General features: G+C 35.0%; 1 protein-coding gene across 1 annotated transcript; it reads left to right on the top strand.

Moving 5' to 3' along the window:
- Nucleotides 1–443: 443 nt before the first annotated feature.
- LOC129264476 (26S proteasome regulatory subunit 10B) lies at nt 444–12,777 on the top strand. The gene is made up of 12 exons (XM_054902360.2): nt 444–558; nt 1,553–1,632; nt 2,165–2,204; nt 2,439–2,559; nt 3,213–3,327; nt 4,560–4,647; nt 5,454–5,515; nt 6,282–6,467; nt 7,768–7,888; nt 8,346–8,426; nt 9,339–9,410; nt 10,169–12,777. Exons 1-12 carry the CDS (start codon nt 474–476, stop codon nt 10,285–10,287), a joined length of 1,170 nt encoding a protein of 389 aa, XP_054758335.1. The 5' UTR covers nt 444–473; the 3' UTR covers nt 10,288–12,777.
- The last annotated feature ends 1,120 nt before the right edge of the window (nt 12,778–13,897 follow it).

Below are 13,897 nucleotides of genomic sequence, written 5' to 3' on the forward strand. Positions count from 1 at the left end.
TATTATGACTAGCGAACTAGGTATAGGATTTTTGGTATTATGACTTGTGGTCCTTATGACTAGCAGGCTTACCCTTGTCTGGCCATCTATAAAAACATAACAATTAGATGTTCATTTTACTTCTTTGTACAGAATTATTGAAAAAGTGGGGGCCCCCCTTCAGCCCCAGCCTGCGGTTTAGATGTAGACATTATAATCAAGTTTCATTTATGATATCTATATAAAGGAAAAAGAAAAAGAAGAAGAAGAAGAAGACGAAGAAGAAGAAGAAGACGAAGAAGAAGAAGAAGAAAAAAAATAGGATAAAAAATAGGATATCTCTATGCATGAAATCACGCACAGAAATATATGCCACACGTTGAATGAAAAAGTTGAGTTTGAATGAAACTCAACTTTTTCAAGACATCTTTTGAAGGAAAGATCGCCCTCTGCGGAGTATCATAAACATTTTCACAGCTAGTCATACATTCATCATGGCGGATCCTAGAGAAAAAGCAATAACCGATTACCGGAAGAAATTGCTTGAACACAAGGAATTAGATGCCCGATTGAAAGAAAGTGAGTGTTATTGGCTTTTGTACATTTTATTGATTACTAATATATATTTTTATACGACTTTTCTCAACTTGGTATCTTTTAAAAGTTGTTCTGAATATCCGAGTTCAAGTCTTGTTTTCTGCGAAGTCACGGTCCTCTTTATGATCTCAGCGGTTGGTGACTGTAGTCCCTCGCTGAGCTGTCGGGGACAAAGATAGGCTAGGCCTAGGCAATATGGCACTAGGGCTAGGCCTAGATTATTTTAGATAGATTTGTGCTGTATTAGTCTACTCTCAATTATGTAGAGTAAAGTGCCCAAATATCGGACACTTAAGGCGTTAGCATTATTGGACCAAAACAAAAATACAATGATTTTGATTGATTGAATCAGTGAATCAAATAAAAATCATGTTTATTTCCGATTTCTTTTGTTTTGATAATCCCCGGCCCCGGGCCCGGCCCCTTAGCTGGTGTTATTTCATTTTTAGTCTTTTTTTTTCTCTTTCACTCTGATATTGTATTTCTAATATTGTATGATGATTATTTTTAATCATGTACTGAAATTTACTATTGTTATGAGCTAGTTGAACGTTAATTGTGTTCCTGGAAATAAAATTACAGAATATAAAACTGACAGTAAAAAAAGTTTCTGATGTAACCTCTCTCAGACTCAGTCTCAAGGCTCTGCATTAACTTTTTTGGTGGTGGCCCGAAAAAAAACACATTAAAAATGGATAAAACAGACTTCTAAAATATTAGTTATGCCATCCATGACCACTAAGTTAGTTTCAGTGTGTACATGTTTTATGTATTGTAGACCTTGTTGCTGTTATTATATTTTGCAAGTTGATTTATTTGTAGGCCTATGTGGTAAAATATAAATTTTCTATGATTGTAAATATGAAATGATTAAAAGAGAATAAATGAATTGCATAATTGCATTGTTCCCAGGTTGTGTGGATGTGGATGGACACAATATGCAAACCGATTGAATTTATTTTTCTTTAAACTGCAGTGAGAGAGCATCTGAAGGAGCTAACCAAGAAATATGACAAGTCTGAAAATGATCTGAAGGCTCTACAGAGTGTTGGTCAGGTAATTATATTATTAAATTTGATTTATAAATCTCATTTAGAAAATAGAAGAAAGGGAGGCTTTGAAATGTAGAGACAAGCTTGAAATTATAACTGATTTTAAGAGTATTTTTTTTTCATGAAATAGAGTCAGTGCAGTTACCACACTATTATAACTATTATTGAGTTGAATAGTTTTTAAATAAAGTGAAAAGGTAAATTAAGTGGAAAATTATTTTGTAATATGATTTGTGCAAAATGTAAGTAATGTTCGTTTTCTTTTTTGTGCTAAAACTTTGGTGAACTACACATAGTTTTTATTACAAACTAAAAAATATTAAAATAGATATACTATTAGTGTAGTAGGTTTCACAGTAGGCCTACACCATATATCTTTCTTGGGCAAAAATACTATTGGAAGTTTTAATTTTGCTATTGAGCCATACGTCAAGTATTAATGAAATGATAATGTAAATGTATCTATTTTGCTTTGTGTTGGATATGTGAATAGTCTGATTGTAAATTAACAATAAAACAATTATCAATAATTTCAGATTGTAGGTGAGGTCTTGAAGCAACTGACTGAAGAAAAATGTAAGTAACACATCTCTATTTTGCATGTTATTTTTTGTTGTTAAATCCATATGCGCAGTTGAATGCACAATTAGATCATAAAATCATATGATTTTGAATTAAAATCATGTTCCCTCTTTCTGTTCTATCCATTTTTCATAAATTACATGGAGAAGTTCGATGTTCTGTTTAATATAATGCATGGTACATGTATGAAACAAGGTATAACTTGATTTTGGTTTATCTTTTTTGCAGTCATTGTAAAGGCAACGAATGGGCCTCGCTATGTGGTAGGCTGCAGACGAGGTCTTGATAAAACGAAGCTCAAGCAGGGTACAAGGGTAGCTCTCGATATGACAACATTGACTATCATGAGGTGAGAAATATTTGCATTCAAATATGCATTTCATTTATAAATTTCATGTATACTTTTATGTCCTCTACACATTTTAGAGATTTTTTTGGTTTAATTATTTTATAAAATTAGCACTGATTGACAAACAAATGGAACAATTGTATCTGTGAGACATCTAATTGAAAGTGTTATGTAACATATGATTGTTGTTAATTGTTTATTTTGTTAGATGAAAGGACTTATTAAATGTTATTAGTTTTATGTTTGCCTTTTATGTGAATTGTTAGTCATTAACCTTTGCATATCATGAAATATCACTGGTTTTAGTTTTAATGATCAAGACTGTCACTCATATTAGGACCTAACATTAGACTAAGAAATAAAATTACACTGTAATTTCAAGTTATTCGGGGGGGGGGGGGGGGATTTCATGAAACAACCAGTGAGTATATTTCCCTATGTTGCTCTGAGCCAATCAGATGCAAGGATTATTTTTAGCTTATAACAAGCTGTCTGTGAGTTTGTTTTCTTGATCTGTTGCAATTTTGAGGGAAAATTTGGAACCAGAATTACAAACCACCAATCAGTACATTTACTGTCATGAAGTACAGTATAGTTTTGTGTTGCTGTATAGATCGTTTCTTAGATTTATTTATTCATTGTTAACTTACCAGGTACCTACCCCGTGAGGTTGATCCATTAGTGTATAACATGTCTCATGAAGATCCTGGTGATATCTCCTACTCAGCCATCGGTGGTCTAGCTGAACAGATCAGAGAACTCAGAGAGGTACAAATTATCAATTCTGAAATGTTCAATTTTATCGATTCTGCTAACTGTTGTTTATATTTTTTATCATTAAATTCTGTGCAATTTCTGTGTTGATATTTTAGGTATTGTAATAATAACTGCTTCGCTAAAATATCTAAAGATATACATATGCTTAGGGATGTTATAGAGTTTTTGGCCTGGAATGAAATGAGGATTTAGGGATATTATGTTGATATAATTTGTGGATTTTCCATTTTTCCTAGCACTAAGTTTCATCAAAATTTTACCTCCAAATTACTCATTTTTAGCTTTGTTATTACTGATATATGTTCTGGGACTCATAAAAGTTTTACCTCCAAATTACTGGTTTCCAGCTTTCTTATTACTATGTGGAAGCGTCGTGGTGTAGCGGTTCTGACTCTCGCCTTGTAATCTGAGGGTTTTGTGTTTGAATCCCACCGCTGCCTAGCATCCTTTGCCACACTTTGCCACCTCTACCCAGGTGTTAAATGGGTACCCAGATTATTATTATTATTATTGTCATTATCTCCATTAGTCATGATTAAAACACATTATCACTTTTTATCAATGTCAATAATGTTATTTTTCATCACTGCTGTTTTCTTTGTTACATGTACACTTACTACTAATGCTGACTGGTATCATTGGCCATTGTCATTAAATATACAGAACAATTTAAACATAATTACTTACATCAAAACAAATAAAAGTACCTCAAAAAATGCCTTGAAAATACCAAGGCTTCGAAAAGGGCTGTCTGCACCAGCCCAAGTTTTCAAATTAGCTCGCTATTTCTGATCCAGCAAATTATCCCGATCTGAACAATCTCGAGATTATTTGTAATGGAGACGCAATTATTGCGCTAGTTCACAGGATTAATCTCGAGATTGCAATCCCAAGTCAATTTGGGATTATTTGCAAAATAGCTTGCTATTTTACAAATTATCCCGCTAATTCGCAAGTGCAGACGCTCTTGGGATTATCTATTCACGGCGTCAGACCATATTGCATCGATGCCTCGCTCGAGCAGGAACTGCTCTTCTTGCGATGGTGGAGACAGGGTTTCCCAAATCTCGAGGTAAATCGCGAAGAGGACCGATCGGGCTAAAATCTCGAGATTGAGCAAACTCGGGCTGGTGCAGCACCGCCTTATAAGTAGGCCTTAAGGTGCCTTAAGGCCAAGGCCGAGCATCAAGGCACTACAACACATATCTACTTATATTTATTAGGTTATCGAACTCCCGCTGTTGAATCCGGAACTGTTTGAAAGAGTTGGAATCACACCACCCAAAGGCTGTCTGTTGTATGGTGCACCAGGTAAATAGTATGATGTACATATAGTCCTAATTTATTTTGTTTCTTCTTTCTTTAAATTCTATCATTCTTCTTGCTTTGTTTTGTTTGATCTTTCCTTCCTCTTCTCTCTTTTTTTCTTTCTTTTTATTTTTCTCTTTCTTTTTCACTCTTCCTTTCCCATATTGTTTGCTTATTGTTTACATATATATATATATATATATATATACATATATGTTATGTCTTATTTTTTCTTCTGAATATATATCTATTGTATTTCACTGCACATTAGTTTCATTACCCCTGAAGTATTTTATTTTGTTAGTCAACATACAATGTGCTCCATGTTCCCCCTCAGCAAACATTCATATCATTGTCTATGCTGCCATACTTTGGCAAAAGGAAGCAAGTTACAAAAGTATCATTTGTTGTAAGTGAACAATGTGTGTTCATCATTTACATAGGCATCAATGCAATTTAACAGCATATTTTTTTCAATATCTTTTCATAGAATGATAATTTCTTCCCCAAATTTTGCCTGATATTGCAACATACAAAGGGTGTTTCAGAAACAACAAATTTGACTGATGTGTCACTTGCTTCCTTTTGCCATAGTTGGGCAGTACATTCTCATATATAGATTCAGGTTAGGTGCAAAGACATTGCGTTTTCTATGGTCAGCGCAAACCAAAAAGAATAATAATAATAAAAGAAAACATCATTTCCATATCTCAGTCAGTGATGTGGTTCCACATGTGGGAATTGTATGAATTGTGATCAAATGCACTGTTTAATTTTTTTTTCAATATCTCTAATTTTAATAATTTCAGGAACTGGGAAGACCTTGCTTGCGAGGGCAGTTGCCAGTCAGCTGGATGCAAATTTTCTCAAGGTATATAATATTGTATAATGCAGTGTGTCAGTTTATCACATCTTTGTTATTGTAAGACATGTTGATGTTGTAACTTTTATCTTAGAACTTCATTCACATGTTATATAAGTATTTTGATCTACTGGTAATATTTCTTTGAAATCCTGTATGGCTTCAATCATATGCAGCAAATTTTTGATTACTTAGATTTCTTTAAAATCCAAGGAATCTTTTAAAATAGACCATGGTATTGACATGATATATTTGTAAAACCATAAATCGACCTTTTTTAAATAAAAAGAACAGCACAATAATTTCTTGAAGACAAAAATAATGAAAAAGACATAATATAGAGCGTGTTTCAAGGTAATCAACCTCATCTTCAGCCTGAAAATTTTACAGAGTTATTATTATTTGTACACTTATCTTCACACCTTTGTTTTATTTACCAGGTTGTTTTCAGTGCTATAGTATACAAGTGTATTAGTGAGAGTGCCCGTCTGATCTGAGAAATGTTGGCGAATGCTAGGGATCATGAACTTCATAGAATTCATAGAATAAAACTAAAACAAGATATTCATAGATATTTTCCCTCTTTATTGTAAATCACCTTTTTTTTGTTGACCAGGTTGTTTCCAGTGCTAAAGTAGACAAGTATATTAGTGAGAGCGCCCGTCTGATCAGGGAGATGTTAGTGTATGCTAGAGATCATGAACCTTGTAAAGTTCATTCAATATATTCTAAGGCGATTTTCCGATTGTAACTCGCCTTTTTTGTTGTTGACCAGGTTGTTTCCAGTGCTATAGTAGACAAGTATATTGGAGAGAGTGCCCGGCTGATCAGGGAGATGTTTGCCTACGCCAGGGATCATGAACCGTGTGTTGTCTTCATGGATGAGATCGATGCTATAGGAGGTAGGAGATTCTCAGAAGGCACCTCGGCTGATAGAGAGATCCAGAGAACTCTTATGGAGGTATGCCTAGTGTTTTGCTAATTCAATTCAATTCAGTTTATTCTATTGTCATGTGATCGTTAAAAACATACATTTCTATACATAGCATAAGGGCAATTCCATAAAATATGTACGTCTGACCCCCTATATGTGGGACCTTAATGAAATTTTCTGTCTCTAATTTCTTGCTCTTTTGACAGTCTGTAATGTTCTCAAAGAACCATAACTCGGTGAGCTTAAGAAGTGAAGTAAGGCTTGAGAAAATAGGGGTCAGACGTACAAAAAGGTTGATCATTTATGGAATTGCCCATAAGTGAACATAAATATGCATGGGAATGTATCACATTGAGGACACAAATCACTAATAAATAACAATTTAATACATACATGAATACATCAGAAATAGAAATATAGAAATGCTAGAAGCTATATCGTTGATAGGTGACGCGACATGTGTTCCGGCTACAATTGCTCTGTGCTTTATTTCGTCCAAGATATAGGGTAAGGGCCAGGGTTGCAATAGGGTTTTATGTTAGGTTTGGGATAGGGTATAGTGTTAAATCCAGGGTTGAAGTTGGTCATTCAATTAGTGTGTGTAATTTACAGCGGAGCAATTGTTACTGGAGCAATGTCATTGTAGGGTCTTTTTTTTTCAAGCAATAAGATACAGTCTCCTGTATGTGCTCATGTTTGTTGCCAATTTCCAGTGTGATAGATTTCCAGCTTAGATTTGAATGATTTCAAGCTGGGTTTTATGTAAATGTACCAAATTTAGATATATGATGATATGGTGACAATCAATTTTGAAGAAAAAAAAATCCCTCATGGAATCATTTCATGCTGCAAATGCACTGGACAGCATTTAAACCTTTCTTCTAAGATCATTGGTTGATGTTTGTTTTATTCTTTAAAATCTTTAAAATCCTTTTTGTTTCATATCGTCAATGGAACTTCCCCCAGTTACAATAGGTCTTTGATGCATAATTACCAACCCTAAAAAAATATACGATCCTCATCCTCTAATCTCTTACAAATTCCAGTTGCTAAGAAATCATGCAGGGAACGGGCCTTTGCTCATGCAGGGTCTAACCTGTGGAATTCTCTCCGACAGAGTTTGAAAACCCAGACTTCAGTGACCACCTTCAAGGGCAACCTGAAAACATACCTGTATAAGAGTGCTTTTTGATAGACATTGAATTATTGTTCAGACATTTATTATATGTGAATAGCTTTTGTTGTTCTGCTCTGAAGCGCCTTGAGCATCTAATCAAGATGGAAAGTGCGCTCTACAAATCTCATGCATTATTATTCTTCTCCACAGTTGTTGAATCAGATGGATGGTTTTGACACTCTCGGTAAAGTAAAGATCATTATGGCAACCAACAGACCTGATACGTTAGATCCTGCTCTTCTTAGACCGGGTAGACTTGATAGGAAGATTGGTAAGCTATCCAAATCTATTTCAATCTGATTTGTATGTCTTTGGAGGGTGAAAATTAGGAGTGTGCTTTTGTGCTATTCATGCATTTCCCAATACATGTGTCGCTGGTATTCATTATAATGGGAGGTCTACTTTTCTCTGCGAGTCCACAACCTCCGAGATAGCTCATGCTTGCAAGTGAGATTTAACAGATTTAACAAAAATACTCAGGATTAATATGAGGTAATTTTCAATTCACAGTGATTACACAAAAACTAAACTATGTGCACTTAAACTAGGTTTTCAAACATATTCTGAGAAATGAGTAGTCTATGTACATTTGATCATATTTCAACTTTAAATAAAAGAGCTATTTATAAGTTGAGATCAACTGAACAAAAAAGAAATCTCTAATTGGCTCGCTAATACATAAAAATTCGAAATTTTCATGACTGTTTCATACTTTTCTTCTCTTTCAGAAATTCCACTTCCTAATGAGCAAGCCAGACTGGAGATTCTAAAGATCCATGCAGCTCCCATTACAAAGCATGGCGATATAGGTATGACATGTCATAACGCGCTCATTACATTATTTCGCTATCAGTTAAAGAAAACCACATACAGTAAAGACCTGTTTTAGTGACAACCTTTTGTAACAATGAGGTTAAGACGCAAACAGTATTGACTTCTAAGGACATAAATGCATATATGTGTTGATGTATTCTTATAGAGTCAACCCTTAATGTGCAATATGAAATTGGATAGCTGGGGTGGGGTTAAAAGTGGTGCGAGACTTGAAGAAAGTCGGGAAATATTGCGCCCTGATCTTTTCGCATTACAGATGTGGAGGGGGGGGGTATCTAGACAGGGCCCAAAAATAGCAATTACGAAAAAAAATTGCAGAGTAAAGATAACAAGGCTCTTGATTTAAGTGAGTAGAATTTCTTGTGGTTAGTACAGACCTGCCAACCAGTACGTTTTTGGCGTATTTAGTACGTTTTTGCAACCAAAATATTTTTTAAAAAATCGTAATTTATTATTTATTGAGAAAAATCATCTCTATATGTCTCTATTTCATAAAGCTTACACAAATATGGTTATTAGATCAATGTAATTTCAGGTAACTTGTTTTTTTTTTCAATCATTTTGTTAAAACCAGGGTGAGATATACACATGTTTAAATGTTTTTTTTTTTCATCTGCAAGAGCAGTGCGCATTTTAGCTTGCATGCAGCTTGAGCGCCACGATGAGCGAGTGCGCCATGCATTTTATTATGAAATACACTTTTTTGGGGAAAAATACAATTTTTCATTCCCAGAGGTTGGCAGGTCTGTTGGTAACCTAGATGCCACAAATTATATCTAAGATGATGCAATGATGAACATACAATGATGCTTGATAGTTGGAATACTCCTCTATGTTTTTTTTTTCTTATTAAGATAAGATTCTTTTTACTCTGCATTTCCCTGTAGATTTTGAAGCTGTAGTGAAGCTCTCAGATGGATTCAATGGTGCTGATCTCAGGAACGTTTGTACAGAAGCAGGTAAATAGGAGACTCAATGTGATTTCTGGGTTGTTTTTATGCATCTGCTTACTGTAGGTGGTCTCCAGATTGGCATTGTGTTTTGAGGTTGCCTATCTGTAAGAAGTGTATATTTTCAAAGGAACATCAAATTATTTTCTGAAGATTCTGTACCAGAATATTTGAACTACTTTTAAAGATAAAATAAAGGTTATAAAATTTATTGTTGGAATATAAAACCCTCCCTTAACCATAAGAAGAATCAGCCCCCCCCCCCATCTTCTTAGGCGTTGAAATAGCCCAGTCTATTTAGGGTTAAATAAAGGAAAAAATCATTGACATAGCTTTCATCATTGTATGAAAATGCTATAGAAGTGGGATTGTACATAATTTTCATTTTCATGATATTGGATTATTTATTTCACAAAATATAGACCCAGAAGATCAACATCAATATCAATTTGTTTTTATAGTTTTACCTGAAGGTGCCATAGGAGATTGTGCAAAAAAGATGACATTCATACCAAATATATGAAATAGAGTGACTTTTTGTGGGCACATTCCTCTGCGGCCTATAAATGTAGCCTGCATTCATAACAAATTATCAGGTAATCGTGCTAGTGCTACAATTACATAGACAAAAAACAACCCCAGACCAATCAAAGCTATTAAGTTATTTTGAATGGAATATCATTGGTTAGTGTTGTGTTATTGTAGCATAAACTTTGAAAATAATGTTAACCTGTTGCATTCAAATGGTCATTATCGTTATCTTTCAGGTATGTTTGCTATCAGGGCAGAACGAGAGTATGTGGTGGACGAGGACTTCATGAAGGCGGTCAGGAAAGTCTCAGATAACAAGAAACTGGAAACCAAACTAGATTATAAACCCGTATAATAATAATACATGAACCGTAGTATTATTTTCCTTATATAATGTAATGGTTGTCTAGACTATCATTTATTGCCTTCAGTCGAATGTAGGTGGTAGAGACTTTAAAAAAAGAATCTAAAGAAAAGTTTTCATACTGCAGTTACGATCTCCAGCTTCAGAGTGCAGGGCCCATTCCATGTGTTGAACTCTCCAGGGTCCTGTTACTTAATGCTTAGTGACTGATCATACAATTGATGTTTGTGATTCATTCTACATTATGGTCAATGCAATCAGTCATGAAAATTTGTTTTAGGATCAATTGCTTAGCTTTGTGTTATGGAGCCCAGGCGGGTGCATCATAAAGCTGCTCGTAAGTTGAGAGCGACTTTAAGAACGACTGGTGATCCTTTCTTGTGGTAAATGATATTCACCATCAAATGTTTATTGATGATTATGTAGCGCGTAAGAAAGGTTCACTAGTCGTTCTTAAAGTCGCTCTTAACTTACAAACAGCTTTATGAAACAGCCCCCAGACCCTCATATTTGATCTATTGCACCTGGCTATGAAATAGATGCAAGACGTCATCAGTGATCTTTCTATATTTGTGTTATGGAAAATTCTTTTAAAACTTTGGTTTCAGATGCTGAAAATCTCGAATACTTTCCATATGGAGACTTTTTATTATGTGTAAAGAGAATGAGCCAGTAACAATGAATAATTGAATTATAAAATTATGTCAGGTATATATTTGTGATTTCAAGTTTGGTGTTGGTGCTGGGTTCCATTTCATAAAGAGTTGTATTTCTTTAACAAATTTACTTTCAGCCAATCAGATTGGCAGATTTCGGAAGGTTTTAACTGTTATTGCAAATTTGTTGTAATTACAAGTTATATGAAATGGGATCCACATGTTGGAACCAATATACATTGCCTCCCAGTCCCATAGCTCAACACTAAGCCAAACTTGTCCCAAGATTGGTCTCATTGGCCCGAATTCACAAAAGTGGTTTTGAAACCCTACGGTTGAATCCATGGTTTATGCAGATTTCCTGTATAATTTACGCTTGATAATTTAGCGCGTGTGTAAAATATGTCCAATGCTGGTGCGCTCTTTTGTCACAGTGCGCCAAATTGATGCCTGTCACCATGATTAGATACGCAATTTTATTCATGAGTCCACTGTTTGAAGAGTGGACTCATTATTCAAAACAGTGGACTCATGAATAAAATAGCGTGGATAACCACGGCAACAGGCGTCAATTTGGCGCACTGGCAAAAGCGCGCATCAGCATTGGACATTTTTTAGTATACGAGGTAAATAAGAATAATTTATACAGGAAATCTGCATAAACCATGGACTCAACCGTGGGTTTTCAAAACCACCTTTGTGAATTCGGGCCAGTGTGATTTTGGTGCTGTGCTGATGTAAAACTTAACCAAAAACAATGCCAATTGGTCAACACCGAACTTGAGTATGGATGGATCGACGGCAGGCTTTAGGGTCAAATTTGAAACTTTTGTCCGGCTGTCTCTTGACTTGGGTCTCACAGTTTCTGATTTATCCCTGGGGGGTGTGTTATTAAGTTGTGTATGACTTTATGCAGGACTGGAACACGTTCTTAAGAGCCAAGTCAGCTGCACAGCCCGGGAGTGACCACTTACATTGACGAGTGGATACCATGCGCGACCAAAAAGCTACGTGTTTAGGGTCAAATTTGCGAGGGTATAAAAAATACTAAAATGTTTTATAAAGGATGTACTTTTTGCCCCATCAACACTAGGTGTTTAGAGCTGATTTTATGTAGGTAATGGTAAAACGACGACCGACACGTAACTAAAATATCGCTGTACTTGTTTAAGGGTTTAATTCAGGAAATACTTGCCAATAGTATAGTTTTGTTTCCAACACTTGATAAGGGTAGGTTTTCACACGCCAATACTTGTTAAGGGGTGCATTTTCAGAATATGGAAAATACTTGTTTAGGGTGCTTTTCGAGACCCCATGGTCGCGCATGGTATCCACTCGCCAATGGAAGTGGCCTCCGGGGCTGCACAGTAAGGATATATCATTAAGCACGAGAACAGGCCGCCATGCATGTGTAAAGTCATGCACAACTTTAAACCAACAGCTTTATGAAATGCCCCCCCCCCCCCGTATTTCATTATTGGAAAGTTACTCATGGTAATACAATCCATTGCCAGTGTCTCCCAAATGTATTTTGGAGAAGTGGATTTGAATTGTCATTATTTTAATTTCCCAATATGAATACATCTCCCTCTGTCTGCAAAGTGATATAAGTTTTGTACACCAAGAGCTTTATACCTTCCATAGTTATCTTGAAGAAAAAAGCTGTCCCAGGTGTATTTGTGGAGAATAAAATTAAAATGGAAGAATACTTGTTTTCATTATCAATAAAACAAAATTATTTTAATTGTTGCATTCTATTGAAGTAAAATGTATTGTTTACGTTTTGTTTATCCGTTGTAAGAAATAAAATGTCTGTACATTAAAACTGTACTCTGTGTTTTCTTTGCCATGAATTGAATTGTTAGTTCATTTATTCAGAATTATTCATGAAGTAGTAATTTTATTTTGCTGTAATCTCCGATACAATATTTAGCTTTCACTATCAACCCCGGTATTGCTGAAATGTTTGTTTAGACTTTTCTTGACTGATGTCCGTAGACATGTAATGACTAAAATGTTTCAACAGATAATCAGCCTTTTTCTTTAGGATATGGATCAGGATTAAGTTTGTTACTCAAATCAGGGGGGGGGGGGGGGTCACAAAGAGTTAAGTGTGACCTAATTTAAGCCATGCTTAAATGCTTAGCAAGTGATGTACATATATGCATAGATATCATTGATTTAATACTGTTTACAGTAGCTCAGATCCTCGGTTATGATTTATTTTTATAACACATGCAACTGGGAAATTGTGACGATTTAAAGGTAAAAGAAAGTAGTTGCAGCAATCTTGAGAAAGTCTTTTAAGTCAAGGTTAATTGTCACTGTATTATCACATATCTAGATCTGGTACATTAATGTGAACTTATCCTTGTGAAATAATGAAATCTTAGCTCAAAACTGATAATTCTGATGATCACTACCACAGAAAAGCATATGTGGGACATATTATTAATATTGCTTGGAAAAATATCCGACATTTGATGGAATTCTGTGCTTATTTTGCTCATTTCTCAGCAATTACACATTTTCTTCAAGAGCCATTTGGCACATATTTTTTTTTATCTATACATACAGACACTTTAGGTGGTAATTTTACTTGATTCTCTTCAAACTTTTAAAATTGTTACTACAACTGGTATCTATCTTTAAATCTTTGTGAAACACCCCCCTCCCCTCTCCTATACAGTTAACTGAAATATATATTGCCCCATATTCTTGAGAGGTTTCAATTGTATCATAGACATGTGTAAGTAATGAGGCTGTTTCATTGCATGTACACTGATGATAAGTGCAATCATAAATCCATGTTTTTGGCAAAGGGGCCTAAATGAAGCCCAATAATGAGAATTCTTCATCGTTCATGAGATTGTAGATTGTTTTGCCTTGTATTCTCAGAATTGGATTAGGCGACAAGTATTTTCCATCTATTTTTTGAGTTGGCC

Source organism: Lytechinus pictus, chromosome 7, assembly GCF_037042905.1.
Source record: "Lytechinus pictus isolate F3 Inbred chromosome 7, Lp3.0, whole genome shotgun sequence".
NCBI lineage: Eukaryota > Metazoa > Echinodermata > Echinoidea > Temnopleuroida > Toxopneustidae > Lytechinus > Lytechinus pictus.

Bases quoted from the DNA above. Each gene is read 5' to 3' on its own strand.
- LOC129264476 (XM_054902360.2), top strand. From the start codon at position 474: ATGGCGGATCCTAGAGAAAAAGCAATAACCGATTACCGGAAGAAATTG. The intron at 3,328-4,559 runs GTACAAATTATC...TATATTTATTAG, and splicing joins AGATCAGAGAACTCAGAGAG to GTTATCGAACTCCCGCTGTT. The intron at 5,516-6,281 runs GTATATAATATT...GTTGTTGACCAG, and splicing joins TGGATGCAAATTTTCTCAAG to GTTGTTTCCAGTGCTATAGT.